The 17034-nt window shown below is 39.0% G+C and overlaps 1 protein-coding gene across 4 annotated transcripts in view; it reads right to left on the bottom strand.

Annotated features, from left to right (window-relative positions):
- Window positions 1-16806, bottom strand: part of APOOL (apolipoprotein O like) — a 68447-nt gene extending 51641 nt beyond the window's left edge. For 2 of the 4 annotated variants that reach the window (XM_047765197.1, XM_047765201.1), the window contains exon 1: window positions 16681-16806. In XM_047765197.1, coding sequence (XP_047621153.1) covers window positions 16681-16695 — 15 coding nt within the window. In that variant the 5' untranslated portion in view covers window positions 16696-16806. Of the gene's footprint in view, window positions 1-13098; window positions 13251-16680 lie in introns of all 4 variants that reach the window. The other 2 variants (XM_047765198.1, XM_047765200.1) reach the window with 2 other exon arrangements.
- Between the last annotated feature and the right edge of the window lie 228 nt (window positions 16807-17034).

Genomic DNA, 17034 nt, shown 5'->3' with positions numbered 1-17034 from the left:
GGAGAGGCAAGGCGCCATTGTTGGGGAGGTTGACAGGAGTAGGGGCAGACTGCCATTGGAAACTCCCCATGCCTGAGCATGAGAGCACATGCCTGCGGTCTCTCAGAGGGCAGGGCAGCTCTGGTGCAGGCTGCGGACAGCAAGGAGCCACTCACTAGTCTACAGGAGACCGGGCGGCTCTGGTGTAGGCTGCAGGAAGAGAGAAGCCACTCACTAGTCTATGGGAGACCAGGGGGCTCTGGCACAGGCTGCGGGCAGAGAAGCCACTTGATAGTTTATGGGAGACCAGGAGGCTCTGGCGCGAGCTGCAGGCTGCGAGAAGTCTCTTGCTCATTTACAGGAGACTGGGTGCTTCTTGTGCAGGCTACCAGTGGCCAGGCCCCTACTGTGTGGGCTAAAGGCATCAGGGGGATAAGTACGATGTGGTGCCAACCAAGCACCATATGCTGTTGCTCTCACTACCCCGGGAACACACCCACCCTGCAGCTGCCACTGCCAAACACTCTGGGAGGTGCCCAGACACTTGGTCACTCTCCCTTCCCAAGACCCTACAAGTAGGAGCAGCTGGTGCAGCACCTCCTGCGTGGGCTAAGTGGGACAGGTGCTTCTTGAGTGGTCAGCAGGTGGCAGGGGCAAACCGCCACAGTTATCTCTGACTCCAGATGTGGGCATGACCCACCACCACTGAACAAAAATCACTCATAGCCCCAACCACCTCAGAGGGCACCACAGAGGAGGACATTGCAACAGAACATCTGTTGTTGCTCTCACTCCCTTGGGAGCACACCCGTCCTACTGTTGCCACTGCCAAATGCTCTGGGCAGTGCCAAGACGCTTGACCACTGTCCCATCCCAGGAACATTCAACTAGGAGCAGCTTGTGCAGCACCTCCTGTGGGTGCTAAGCAGGATGAGGTGCTTCTTGCATGGTCTACAAGAGGCATGGGCAAACCACCATAGTTATCTCTGGCTTTAGAGGTGGGAGTGGCCCGCCACCACTAGCAGTCCGTGAACAGGCACCACTGCAGCCCCAATCACTTCAAGGGCACCACAGAGGAGGGCATTGTGACCGAACACCACCTGTTGGTGCTCTTGCACCTCTGGGAACACACTGGCCCTGCTGTTGCCACACTGAATGCTCTGGGCAGTATCTACACGACTGATCTCTGTCACTTCCCAGGATCCTGCAACTAGGAGCAGCCTGTGCAACACCTCCTATGTGGGCTAAGTGAGACAGGAGGCTTTGTGTATGGTCTACAGGTTGCGGGGGAAAACCATCGCAGTTATCATTGACTCCAGATGTGGGCGTGGCCCACTACCACTAGGGACCCCTAAACAGGCACCACCTGTGAATCCAATCACCTCAGAGGAGGGCATTGCAATTGAACACTAGCTGTTACTCTCACTCCTCTGGGAAGTCACATACCCTGCTACTGCCAAATGCTCTGGTCACCTTGTAGATTTGCGTAGAGCTCATTACCACTTTCTAGGGCCCTGCAACTAGCAGTAGCCTGTGCCACCTTCCTGCAGGTCCTTGCTGCTGTTGAGAGCCCAGTGACCAGGGACTGACTGCTGGCCCTACCCATTGCTTGCTTCTCCCTGAAAACACACTGAGCATCCTGGGGATAACAGCCTGCTCACACCCAAGAAAGAGACAGCAAATATTCAAACTCCCACATCAAAAATAAATAGTAACCCCCCCCCAAAAAAAAAACAAAGAGGTGCTTTTGCATAGAAGTAGCCTTACAAGACTTCAGTTTGGCTTCTCCAAACTCACAGAAAAAGAAAAACATAAGCAAGATGAAGAAGCTCAGAAACCATTCCCAGTAAAAACAACAAGAGAACTCACCTAAAGCAGTCAACAATGAAACAGACCTCTGCAGTCTGACAGACATTTAGTTCAAAAGGTAGACAGTGGAGTTCCCGTTGTGGTGCAGTGGTTAACGAATCCAACTAGGAACCATGAGGTTGTGGGTTCAATCCCTGGCCTTGCTCAGTGGGTTAAGGATCCAGCGTTGCTGTGAGCTGTGGTGTAGGTTGCAGACACAGCTTGGATCCCGTGTTGCTGTGACTCTGTGTAGGCCAGCCGCTATAGCTCCGATTAGACCCCTAGCCTGGGAATCTCCATATGCTGCAGCAGCAGGCCAAGAAATGGCAAAAAGACAAAAAAAAAAAAAAAAAAGACAAAGGTAGATAGTAAAAGTACCGAAGAAATAAGGCTGAACATCAAGGAATTAAGAGAGGATATGAACAGTAATGCAGATTCCCTCAGAAAGGAACTAGAAAATATGAGGAGCCAAGAAAAACTATAAAAATCATTTGCAAAGATGCAAGCTGAGTTAAAGGCAATAAATAGCAGAATGAATAATGCAGAGGAACAAGTCACTGACATGGAGATAGAATAATGGAAATCAGCCAATCAGGACAGCAGACAGAAAACCAAGTGAAAAAACATGAAAACAATATAAGAAATCTATGGGATAATATAAATCAGGCCAATCTATACGTAATAGGAATTCCAAAAGGAGAATAAAAAGGTGATTGGAAATATATTTGAATAAATTATGTCTGAAAACTTTCCAAATCTAAAGGAAAGTGATATCAAGATACAGGAAGCTGAGAGGGACCCAAACAAGTTAAAAACAAACAGGACCACACCAAGACATATTATAATAAAAATGGAAAAGTTACAGAGAAATAGAGGATTCTAAAGACACCAAGAAAAAAGCAAAGCGAAAATTACAAGGGAACCCACATAAGGCTATCAGCTGATTTCTCTATAGAAATACTATAGGCCAGAAGGGAGTGGCAAGACATATTTAAGGTGCTGAAAGGAAAAAATTTTCCACCTAGAGTTGTCTATCCAGCAAGAATGTCATTTAAAATAGAAGGGGAAACAAAGAATTTCTCCAACAAACAAAAGCTAAGAGTACAGCAATACTAAACCCATTCTACAAGAAATACTGAAAGAGCTTCTCTAAAAAAAAAAAAAAAAGAAAGAAAAAAGAAATAAGAAGAAATAGGATGGAGGAAATCACAATTGGAAAGCAATCAATTAAATAAGCCATGCATACAGATCTAAATATTAAGATGTTAAAAAAAAAAGACATCAAAATCATACAATGTGGGGAAAGAAAGTAAGAAAAATTAGATCCTTTTTTTTAAATTTTAATGACGTGTTTGGGCCTATATGACATCAAGCTAAAGCAAGCAGACACAGGAAAGGGTTAACATACTTAAAGAAAAAAAGTCAACCACAAATCAAAACCAAACATTTCATTCACAAAAACTGAAAAGAAAAGTACTCAAGCATAAAATAAATAGAAACCATCCACCAAAAAAAAAAAAAAAAGGAGAAACATTGAATTAACTGGAAAGCAAGGTTTAAAATGGCAATAAATGCATATCTATCAATAATTACCTTAAATGTCAATGGACTGAATGCTCCAATCAAAAGATACAGAGTGGCAGATCAGATAAAAAAGCAAAAACCTATAATCTTCTGTCTACAAGAGACTCACCAGAGGGTAAAGGACACTTACAGATTGAAAGTGAGGGAATGGTAAATGATATTTCATGCCAATGGGCAAGACGGGAAAGCAGGAGTTGCAATAATCATATTAGACAAAATAGACTTTAAAATATAAGCCATAAAGAAAGACAAAGAAGGACACTATTTAATGGTTAAAGAATCCACTCAAGAAGAGGCTATTACAATCATCAACATATATGCCCCTAATATAGGAGCACCCAGATACCTACAACAAATACTAACAGACATAAAAGGAGAAATTGATGGGAATAAAATAATAGTAGGAGACAGTAACACCCCATTCACATCAATGGACAGATCCTCTAGACAGAAAATAAATAAGGCAACACACATCCTAAATGACACAATGGAAAATTTAGACTTAATCAACATTTTCAGGACATTACATCCAAAGAAATCAGAATATATATTCTTCTCAAGTGCACATGGAACATTATCAAGGACCAATCATACACTGGGGCACAAAGCTAACCTCAACAAATTTAAGAGTACAGAAGTTATTTCAAGTATCTTCTCTGACCACAATGCCATGAAACTAGAAATCAACCACAGGAAAAGAAATGAGAAAAAACTGACCACATGGAGACTAAACAACATGTTACTAAAAAACCAATGGGTCGATGAGGAAATTAAGAAGGAAATTAAAAAGTGCCTCAAGACAAATGATAATGAAGACACAATCACTCAAAATCTGTGGGATGCTGCAAAAGTAGTGTTCATAGGGAAATTCATAGCAATACAGGCCTTCTTCAAAAAAGAAGAAAAATCTCAACACAACTCAACCCACCACCTAAATGAATTAGAAAAAGAAGAACAAACAACACCTAACATCAGCAGAAGGAACGAAATCATAAAGATTAGAGAGGAAATCGATAAAGTAGAGTCAAAAACAATAGAAATAAATCAATAAAACCAAGAGTTGGTTCCTCGAAAAGGTAAACAAAATAGAAAAATGTCTGCCTAGACTCACAAGAAGAGGAGAGAAAAAACCCAAATAAAATCAGAAATGAAAAAGGAGAAGTCACAACAAATACTGTGGAAATACAAAAAACCATATGAGAATACTATGAACAATTATATTACAACAAATTCGTCAACCTAGAAGAAACAGACAACTTTCTAGAGACCTACAGCCTGCCAAAACTGAATCAAGAAGAAATAGGTCAACCGAACAGACCAATCACTATAAATGAAATTGAATGTCATAAAAACACTCCCTACAAATAAAAGTCCAGGACCAGATGGCTTCACAGGTTAATTCTACCAAAAATACAAAAAGGAACTTATACCCATTCTCCTTAAACTTTTTGAAAAGGATGAAGAAGGAACACTCCCAAAGATTCTATGATGCCACCATCAACTTAATTCCAAAACCAGACAAAAAAGAAAAGTATAGGCCAATATCTTTGATGAATATAGACGGAAAAAGTCTCAACAAAATTTTAGCCAACTGAATCCAATGACATATAAGAAAGATCATACACCACGTCCAGGTGGGATTCATCCCAGGTGCAAAGGATCGTTCAACATAGGCAAATCAATCAATGTCATATACCACATTAACAAAAGAAAAGTCAAAAAACCACATGATCATCTCAATAGATGCAAAAAATCATCTGATGAAGTCCAACATTCATTCATGATAAAAACTCTTACCAAAGTGGGTAGAGAGGGAACATACATTAACATAATAAAAGCAATTTACAACAACAAACCCACAGCAAACATAAAACTCCTTTGACAAAAGCTGAAATCCTTCCCACTAAAATCTGGAAGAAGACAAGGATGCCCACTCTAACCACTGTTACTCAACATAGTACTGTAAGTCCTAGCCACAGCAATCAGACAAACAAAAGAAATAAAAGGCATCCAAATAGGAAGAGAAGAGGTAAAACTGTCACTGTATGCAGATGGCATGATACTACATGTAGAAAACCCTAAGGACTCAGCCCCCAAACTACCTGAACTAATCAACAAATTCAGCAAAGTAGCAGGATATAACATTAACATTCAGAAATCAGTCACATTTCTGTATACTAAAAATGAAACAGAAAAGGAATACAGAAATACAATACCTTTTAAAATTGCACCACCAAAAATCAGATACCTGGGAATAAACCTGACCAAGGAGGTGAAAGACTTATATGCCAAGAACTATAAAACATTAATCAAGGATTAAAGAAGATGTTAAGAAATGGAAAGATATTCCATGCTCCTGGGTTGGAAAAATTAATATTGTAAAAATAGCCATACCAGCCAAAGCAATCTATAGATTCAATGCAATCCCTATCAAATTACCCATGACATTTTTCACAGAACTAGAACAAACAATCCAAAACTTTAAATGGAACAACAAAAGACCCAGAATTGCCAAAGCAATCCTGAGGAACAAAAATTAAGCAGGAGGCATCACTCTCCCAGACTTCAGGCAATATCACAAAGACACAGTAAGTGTGGTACTGGTATCAAAACAGACATACAGACCAATGGAACAGAATAAAGAACCCAGAAATAAACCCAGATACTTACAGTCAATTAATCTTTGACAAAGGAGGCAAGAACATAAAATGGAAAAAAGACAGTCTCTTCAGTAAGTGGTACTGGGAAACTTGGACAGCTGTATGCAAATCAATGAGACTAGAACACACTCTCACACCATGCACCCAAATAAACTCAGAATGGCTTAAAAACTTAAAATATAAGCCAAGACACCATCAAACTCCTGGAAGAGAACATAGGCAAAACATTCTCTGACATCAACCTTACAAATGTTTTCTCAGGTCAGTCTCCCAAAGCAACAGAAATAAGACAAATGTAAACCAATGGGACCTCATCAAACTGACAAACTTTTGCACAGAAAAGGAAAAAAGACAAACAAAAAGACAACTTACAGCCTTATGTTCTGTGGGCATTTAAACGATTTCCTTCTCTTTTCTCCCACAGTAACTTTTAGATATATTATATACATATTTTTTATTTTGAATAGAATTTGTGTTTATTTCTCAGATTCATCCACTAGAGTCCATTCTTTGAAAATAATACTTTGGTCTTGTTCTTCTTTGTCCTCCTTCTTTTAAAATTAATTTATTTCCTTTAGTCCCCAAATTTCACTATAATTCACCTACCATACATAGCTATATCAATATACTTAATGATTATCTTTTTTGAGCTTTTGCAAAATGCATATTGTAGTAATGCATACATGTTTTTAATTGTCACATGTCTCATTTTTTCTTTTTTCACAATGTAAATGGTATAATTATTTTGTTTCTTACCATTTTTCATAAAGCATAGCTTTTTAAATCTACCTGTGTTTCTATATGTACACATAGCCCATTTCTTCTAGCTCCTGTATAATTTTATATGATGTATATCTATTTTTCATCTATCCAATGTCAGTGAGGGACACCTATATTGCCTCAAGCTCCCCATCACCATAAAAAACACTGCAATGAATATCCTTCTACAAGAGCCCTCATGAACTTGTCTATCTTTGTGATATACACACGAGAACAGAATTGCCATGCCATAGGATATGTGTATATACTTAATTTCACCAAATAATATCAGATTGATCACCGCCGTGGCTCTATCAGTCAACACTCCCACCAGTAGTACATGGGGATACTTTTTTTTCTCCTTTTTATAGCTATGGCATAAAAGTTCCTGCATAGGAGTCAAATTGGAACTGCAGCTGCAGGCCCACACCACAGTCACAGCTACACTGGATCCAAGACATTATCTGTGACCTACATCACAGCTTGTGGCAATGCCAGATCCTCAACCCAGTGACTGAGGCTAGGAATTGAACCCACTATTCACAAGACTACATCAGGTCCTTAACCTGCCAAGCCACAATAGGAACTTCTACATGGGGGTGATTATATTCCAATATCCCTACCAACTTTGTACTTAACCAGCATTCTGTTTTCCCCTAGCTTAATAAAGTGTTATCCATTGTTCTAATATGCAGTTATCCATTAATTAATTTGGGCATCTCTTCATGTGCTTATTAGATTTAGTGTTTTCTCTTCTGTGTAGTTCTTGTTCACATCTTGTTAATTTTTGTATCCCCAATGTTTATCACTATCTCCTGTATGTTATAGGCATTAAGATGTTTTTTGAAGTAAGGTATAGAAGAATTACAATGTATGAAAGAAAAAAGTACCCACAAGACTTGTTAACAGTATGAATGTAGGGGACATTTTAAGAAAAAAACAGAGATAAAAGTATCTAAATTGGAGGAGAAGAGGTAAAACTGTCACTATGCAGATGCCATGATGCTATATATAGAGAACCCTAAGAACCCCACAGAAAAACTACTCCAACTGATCAACAAATTCTGCAAAGTAGCAGGATACAAAATTAACATTCAGAAATTGGTTACATTTCTGGATAGTAACAATGAAATATTAGAAAAGGAATATAAAAATATAATACCTTTTAAAATCACACCCCAAAAAGTTAAATATCTAGGAATGAACCTGACCAAGGAGGTGAAAGACTTATATGCTGAGAACTATTTAAAATATTAATCAAAGAAATTAAAGGGGATTCAAAGAAATGGAACGATATTCCACGCTCCTGGATTGGAAGAATTAATGTCATTAAAAATGGCCATAACACCCAAAGAAATCTACAGATTTAATGCAATCCCTATCAAATTACTCATGATATTTTTCACAGAAATAGAACAAACAATGCAAAAATTTATATGGAAACATTAAAGACCCAGAATTGTCAAAGAAATTGTGAGGAAAAATAAAGCAGGAGGCATAACTCTCCCAGACTTCAGACAATATTACAAAGCTACAGTAATCAAAATTGTGGTATTGATATAAAAACAGATATATGGATCAATGGAACTGAATAGAGAGCCCAGAAATAAACCCACACACCTAGAGTCAATTAATCCTCAACAAAGGAGGCAAGAATATAAAATGGAAAAAAGACAGTCTCTTCAGTAAGTGGTACTGGGAAAGTTGGACTGCTGCATGTAAATCCATTAAATTAGAACACACCCTCACACCATGTACAGAAATAAACTCAAAATGGTTTAAAGACTTGAACATAAGAAAAGACACCATAAAACCCCTAGAAGCAAACATAGGCAAAACATTCTCTGACATAAACCATACAAATGTTTTCTTAGGTCAGTCTCCCAAGGCAATAGAAATAAAAGCAAAAATAAACCAATGGTATTTAATCAAACTGACATGCTTTTGCACAGCAAAGGAACCATAAAACAAAAAGACAACCTATGGAATTGGAAAAAAAGACAGTTGCAAACAATGCAACTGATGAGGTAAATCTGTAAAATATACAAACATCTCATACAACAAAAAAACAACCCAATCAAAAAATGGGCAGATGATTTAAACAGACATTTATCCAAAAAAGACATACAGATGGCCAGTAGGCACAAGAAAATACAGTCAGCATCACTAATTATTAGAGAATGCAAATCAAAACTACAGTGAGGTGCTACTTTACACCAGTCAGAATGGCCATCATTAATAAGCCTACAAATAACAAATGCTATAGAGGGTGGGGAGAAAACTCTCCTACACTGTTGGTAGAAATATAAATTGGTGCAACTGTTATGGAAAACAGAATGGAGGTTCCTCAGAAAGATGAAAGTAGAACTACCATATGATCCAGGAATCCCACTCATGGGCAATAAATCCAGACAAAACTATAATTTAAAAAGATACATGCACCCCTATGTTCACTACAGCTGACTTATTCACAATAGCTAAGACATAGAAACCTAGATGTCCATCGACAGATGAATGGATTAAGAAGATGTGGTGCATATATATAACGTAATACTACTTGGCCATAAAAAGAACAAAATAATGCCATTTTCAAAAACATGGATACAACTAGAGATTCTCATACTAAGTGAAGTAAGTCAGAAAGCGAAAAACAAATATATGATATCACTTATATGTGGAATCTAAAATATGACACAAATGAACTTATCTATAAAACAGAAACAGACTCACATAGAGGACAGACTTGGGGTTGCCAAGGGGAAGCAGGAAGGGAGTGGGATGGACTGGGAGTTTGGGGTTAGTAGATGCCAACTATTACATTTAGAATGGGTAAGCAATGAGGTCCTACTGTACAGCACAGGGAACTATATCCAGTCTCTTGGGGTAGATCATGATGGAAGATAATATATGAGGTAATATAAGAAAGGGAATATATATATATATATATATATATATATATATATATATGTGTGTGTGTGTGTGTGCGCATTACTGAAAGTGTCACTTTGCTGTATAGCAAAAATTGGCACAACATTGTAAATCAACTATACTTTAATAAAAAATTTTTAAAAATTAAAAAAAAGATGACCCCAAGATTAGATGTTTATGTTCCTAAATAAAATAAGAAATATAGCAGAATAATCAAATTTGGTAAAGATAAAGAAACATTAGACATGCTGAATTTAATGTACCCAAAGATGTCAAGTAGGAATTTGGAAATATGAATGAATGAGGTGAACTACAAAGAGCCAGCCTACGGAGGGGATGGGGCAGTACTAGTTAGCCTAGTGATATTAGAAATCCCTGGTGAGTTTCAGAATGATTGAGAGAAAAGATCCAAAATCAGCCAGGCCAATCTACAGTCAGTATGTAACTCATGTCTTAACTCAGAGTACTAATATCCATCAAGTCTATGTAACAGATGGTCCCACTCAGGAGAGATTACAGATATGGGTTATGTGTCCCCCCTGCCCCGAACATGTTCCAAATTATACCTAAGTAAATTTTATTACCCACCATAGACTGCTACCTACATTGGTTGTCTCAGTGTTTTTTTATCCTTGGGAAACCATTTCCTAATTTAAATTATAAGATCTTAATAAGTTAGCTTTTAATAGCAACTCTAAATATATTCCACCATATTTTCAACAACTTTATTACTTACTTCTGAAAATTATTCAAAAGTAAATTGTACCAGACAGACCATGAATCCCAAAAGTATCCATCCATTGCTTGCCCCTTTTAAGAAGCCTTGGAACATCTGACAACTATATTGCTCCCTTCTGTAATTCCTAACATATGTCACTATGCTGTGAACTATGGGAGTGATACACTGATTAAAACTGGATGGATGAGGGATTGGTACCTGAGCCAAAGGCAGTCAACAAAAGACTGCCTTGCAAAGGGGTCTAATGAGCAATTTCTGCCTAAGAAGGGTACTTGGCAGTGGTTAGTGACTAGCCAACCCAATCAGATCCTCTCTCTAGGAAAGTCTGGATGTGAAACATAACATTAGCAGAAGCAGAACAGCCATGAGAATGGTAAATACCTGAGTTGCTATGGTATCCTGAATGGTTCTTCTGGAGATTTGTTTAGCTGGTGAGATAATTTCCTAGGTTTTATTCCTTATCTATATATCTTTCCATTAAACTACTACTTGAAGATAACTTGAACCTGCCTGTTCTTCATCAACTGAAAATGCCTAATACTCTTTTCTCTATAACTTGTATAAAAGACTGGTTCTTGAACCCAACAACACATCTAAATCACTGGTGGGCTTTTAAAACATTAAAAGGCCCCATCTGAGGTGGGGCTCAGGCATTTTTAAGCTTCCCAGATGATCCTAATGCACAGCTAAAACTAAGAAATACTGACTCACATGAGTCTATTGTGTAAAAATTTTAGGGTCCACGTCAAGTAATCTTTTATTTCCATATTAAATGAGGTTCACAGAACACCTAATAGCCATATGTGAGGATGGCATCTCAGGGAAGAGTTAGTTCAGTCATATGGGTGTGGGAGGAGGCAAAGTACAGATCATTTTCACTTTATGGCATAAAGCAACATCCTGGAACTTATATCAAGTATGTTTAAGGGTTCCAAAGCAATAATTTTCAAAGTTACACTGAAAATGAACTTCACTTTGTTACGTTCCAACTATTTTCTGGTATCAGTTACATGAAACAAAGAAGAGGAAAGAGACAAGGACTAAAGTTGACACAAAAGAATATATGGCTGGTATTATCAAGGATCCTGAAACCTTTAGGTCTATGTTGTCCATGTTCCTTCCCATCCCCATCATCCTTGGCTCCAGCCCCAAAACACAATTCTTGAGTCACCTATCATCTCTAATCCCTACAGTGCTCTGCATTTTCTCTCCACTAACCAAACTTCCTTCTACTCCCCCAAACTCCAAATGCCCCTGCATTGTGTCTACTCTCTTTGCTCCTTGCCTGAAATGAAATATGACTGTCCCTTGAGGTACAACCACTTTGGAAAACTATCTGGCAGTAGCTACCAAAGCTGCATGCCCTATGACCTGGCGATCCCACTCCTAGGTGTACACTCAACAGTAATATGCACAATGTGTTCAAAAAGGCATACATAAGAATGTTCATAAAAGCATAATTTGTTAATAGCTCAAATTGAAAATAATTCAAATGTCCATAAATAGTTGAATGGATAAATAAATCATGATATATTCATCTTACAGAATATCATACAGCAATAAGAATGGATGAACTAATATACATGCATAACAGCTAAATCTCATAAACATAATACTGGGCAAAAGAAACCAGGTGTAACAGAGTAAATAAGTTCCTATTGTGGCTCAGTGGGTTACAAACCTGACTAGTATTCATGAGGATGAGGGTTCAATCCCTGGCCTCACTCAGTGGGTTAAGGATCCAGCGACGGCATGAGCTGTAGTGTAGGCAAGCTGCAGCTCCAAAATTCCACCCCTAGCCTGGAAAATTCCATATGCTGCAGATAAGGCCCTAATAAGCCAAAAGAAAAAAAAAGAAAGAAAGCTGTGTAATCCATTTACATAAAGTTCAAAAACAGGCAAAATTAATCTACAGTGAAGGAGGAAAAAAGGGGAGATCTGGGCTACTGGTAATGTTCTTTTTCGGAGGTGGTTCTGGTTGAACAAGTATGACCATTTTTTGAAAACTTACCAAACTGTTTATGATTTGTGTACCTTATTGTATGTATGCTACACTTCAATAGAAAAAATAGAAAAAAGGAAAGAAAAGTAAGTCTTCTTTGAGGCTCATCTACTCATCCTTAGCACCTGCCTCCTGGTTACTTCATCACATAAAAGATTTAAGATTCTGGTTAATGGTCGTCTTCTATACCCTAAATTCTGCCATAACTCTGAGTGACTTTAATGTCCATGTGGGCAAATCACTCAAAAGCCTCACCTGACTGTTCTTTGACCTCACTTTCTTAGACCTTCGTATTCACTCCACTGTGGTTAACCACTCCATCAGTACACCCAGAATTTACCATTCCCCAGAACTTGTTAATAGCTAAAATCCTAAACTCAACAAACTTTTCTCTAAATACAATCCCCTATTCCAGGTTTGATTTCCTTACTGCTCTACTACTGTTCTTTGAACTAATAAAATTATCTACCATAGAAAACTTTTTGAGAATTAAATGAAATAATATTCATCAACAGTGTAGTACAGTGTCTGACACAAAGGAAATACTCAATACATGATAGCCATATTTCAATATTAAACATTCTATTATAAACAGGTACCTTTCAGAACCCAAATTTTCCTCATATTCACTCAATCTCTGGCATTAATGAAATTTGGCTTTCAACACTACTACAGTCCTCCAGCCATTCTCTCTGATTCAAGAAGTCAGGAGGAGATGGGTTCCATGGTGTAGTATGATGACCACACTCACCTAAGAAGAAGTCAGGAGGATAAATCAGTACAGTTCTCGTTCTCAAAGCTAATTCCAAATCAGTGTTTCACAATCACATCCGCTCAAAAAGCTCTTATATTTCAAAATATATGTAAACTATTTTCAGAGTTATTTTCCAACATTCAGGACTCCTCTCTAACTTAATCCTTGTTATTAAAACTCTGGGGCTTCAAAATTACCACAGATTACCCTTTTTTATACCTCCGCCTCATAGATGCATCCTCAAGCTTAAGCCTCATGACCTGGACTCATATGGTGGGATTTCAGATCCAGCTCTACCACTTACAACTGTGTGACTTTGGGAAAATTACTCAACCTTTTTAAGCTTCAGTTTCTTTATCTGTAAAATGCTGGTAATAATAGCACTTACTCATAGGGACACTGTGAAGCATAAATGCAAAAATTCACAAATGTTTAGCAAAATACCTAGAACAGGAAGTGTTCAATAGCATAAAACAGCTATGATCACTATTATTAATTCTTTCTTCTATACTAGTTCTTGGCACATTTCCCCTTGTCTCCAAACCTGCTCAGGTCTCTTGACATTTTTTCCCCCATTTTAATGAGATTTATTTGGCACACAGTCTTCTACTTTTTAAAACAATAAGACACCTTTTCTGGAATTTGCTACCTCATCTCAAGATTTCTTTCCTACCTCTCACCACATTTCTCTGAAGACTAATGAGTAAGACTAAGGAGGACTTCTCTGAAGACCTCCCTTTCAGAGGCAAGGAGTAGTGGAAAGATCAGGGACTTTGAAGAGAAATATACCTGTGTTCGAACCTTGTTTTTCAAGTTAGTAGCTGTATAACCTGCAGCAAGCATTTTTTTTCCTAAGTTTTTCATGTATAAAATGGGGATACTGGAGTTCCCGTCGTGGCGCAGTGGTTAACGAATCCGACTAGGAACCATGAGGTTGCGGGTTTGATCCCTGGCCTTGCTCAGTGGGTTAACGATCCGGCGTTGCCGTGAGCTGTGGTGTAGGTTGCAGACGCGGCTCGGATCCTGCGTTGCTGTGGCTCTGGCATAGGCTGGTGGCTACAGCTCCGATTAGACCCCTAGCCTGGGAACCTCCATATGCCGCGGGAGTGGCCCAAGAAATGCCAAAAAGACAAAAAAAAAATGGGGATACTACCCACTGACTTTTCTAAACCTTAGTTTTTCATCTGCAAAATGGTGATGATAATATCTACAACATAAAGTTGTCTTGAGAATTAAGCGAAATAACACATGCAAAGTATTTTAGCATGATGCCTGGCTTTGTAGTAAGCACTTAATAAATGGTAGCTACCAGTGACTTATTAATGGCCAAATCAAAAGACTGTTCAACTTTCTCCTTCTCTAGGCTTCAGTGACAACACACTATTCAGGTTTGCTTTTTAACCACTGACCCGTCCTTTTCTCTCTGTACTTCCTTCATGATCTCTTTTTCTTTTCAACCAGGTGTGAGCTCTCTCTTCAGAACCTTCAGGTCACTTTCTACTTCTCCTGAGGCAGGCACTTCCCCTACTCTGAATCACATTTGTTGTATGACCCACCTTCACTGCTTAATTTAATCTCTTTTATCTTCATTACCTGGCATTTATGTACTAAGAATACAAGAGTTAATATATTACAATCACTGTCCTCAAGTACCTTACAGTTTAAAAGGGTAGCACTGACAAGTAAATACCCTTATTATTTGTAGTGTGATAAGTCCTATGGTAAAAGTGTACCCAGGTCCTCTGGGAGCACAAAAAGGAGTTATTTAAATTAGACTGGGGAGGTCTGGGACACTATCCTGGAAAAGGCATTTTGTATTTAGCATATGAGAAGGCAGCACACAAATCCTTGCTAAGTGAATGAATGAAATATGAGTAGGAACTAACTAGATGAGGATGGGATAGATACTTCAGGCTCAGAGAAAGGACATGAAAAAGGTTTGGAGTACAGATGTTGGAAGATATCCTGAAAGACAGAAAATGAAGCTGGAAAGCCAGGCTCTCCTAGACAAAGCAGTCTGACCTGACCCCGGAGGGCAGATAACAGGGTGCCAATAAAGGTCTTTAAGTAGTAGAAGGGCATAATCAGATTTGCATTTTAGTACTCTGGCAGTGCAGAGGAAAATAAATTCCATGAGAGCCAGGCTAGAGGCAGCAATCCAGTTAGAAGGGTGTTGTGATAATTCAGATAAATTCTGAAAAGAGAAATGGATTGAGAATGGTGAATCGAGACAGATACTAAGCCTGAATTATTTATATTTGTATCTCCTGCAAGCACAGTGCATTCTATACTTAAAACCTGGTACAAATATCTACTCACAGATACTCATCTACTCATTGATATTTGTCGACTACTTTTTAAAAAAATTTTTTAGTTTATTTTTATTTTTATTTTATTTTTTTAATTTATTTTTTATTTTTTGTTGGTATTTCCCCCAACATGTTTTTTCCCCCACTGTACAGCATGGGGACCCAGTTGCACATACATGTATACATAATTTTTTCTCCCATTGTCGTGCTCTGTTTTAAGTACCTAGACATAGTTCCCAGTGCTACACAGCAGGATCTCATTGTTAATCCATTCCAAAAGCAACAGTTTGCATGGTTAACCCCAAACTCCCAATCCCTCCCCGCCCAACCACAAATCTATTAGAGACTCTCATACTGAGCGAAGTAAGTCATAAAGAGAAAGACAAATACCATATGATGTCACTTAGATCTGGTATCTAATATATAGCACAAATGAACCTTTCCACAGAAAAGAAAATCATGGACTAGGAGAGTAGACTTGTATCCACTACAGTTAATGAAATCTACTTAGGGAACTGCAGCTAGCAGCCGGTTGAGTCATTTCCTGCACAGAGATTCCGAAGTAAAGGCACCTTTTCCCATTATGGAACTCAAAAGAAACTTACGTTTGTTATTCAAACTCGGAGAATAACAACAGTGAATACAAACCCGCTCAACACAGAGACTTGGGATGTCTCTATCCTGGTCTCTATCACCCTAAATAATAACGTTTGAACAAAGTCCTTCAAAGGGTCGTGAGGCCCCGCCCCGTGCACCCAGACAACTGCCCGGGATTCCTTTCTCTTTGTTTCAGTTCAAACCCAAGTCTCCTCTGCTCGTTGCCCCGGTCGGCCATTTTCACTCAGCCGTTTGGCAGTTTTCACTCTGCCGCAGTATAAACGGTCGACCGCAGAGAATTGAGGAGAGAGTATCCTCCCAGGCTGAGGAAACTTTAAAGCGGAGAGGCAGGTGTCTTGAGGCCTCAAACGTTAAAGAGTCCCTGACCTCGCCAATTCTCTCACAACCCCACCTCCACCTCACCTCTAGCTGTGGAGCTCCCTTCTGAAATTAGGAGGATCACTTCTATAGTTACTGAAGTACTCTTGGAACCCAGAAAAACTAAGGTACCTTTTACTTACCCTAAAGGCCGCCATATCTGTGACCCTCTCCGCCCAGGTCTTCACACAGAGAGCGGAAAGGAACAAAACAGTTCAACTAGGCTCTACGCACGACTGCACCTCCCAGTCCCACGCCTCGCTGGTCGGCTCCGCCTTTTCTCCGCCCATTTCCCCAGCTCTCCTGTGCGGCTCTGGGAAGCTACTGCGGCTCACCAGCTCCCTTACGGAGAAAAGGTTCAACCATGTGGTTGATTGTCGCTATTCCTGGTAACGCCGTTAATATTCTCCACAGTCCACTTGAACGTTACTTTGCTGGGTGGAGAACTTTTCATTATATTTGTTGTTTTAGGCATAAGTGATTTGTCTAGATGAGGA

Source organism: Phacochoerus africanus, chromosome X (genome assembly GCF_016906955.1).
Source record: "Phacochoerus africanus isolate WHEZ1 chromosome X, ROS_Pafr_v1, whole genome shotgun sequence".
In the NCBI taxonomy this organism is placed as follows: domain Eukaryota; kingdom Metazoa; phylum Chordata; class Mammalia; order Artiodactyla; family Suidae; genus Phacochoerus; species Phacochoerus africanus.
This window is presented reverse-complemented; position numbering and strand designations above follow the sequence as displayed.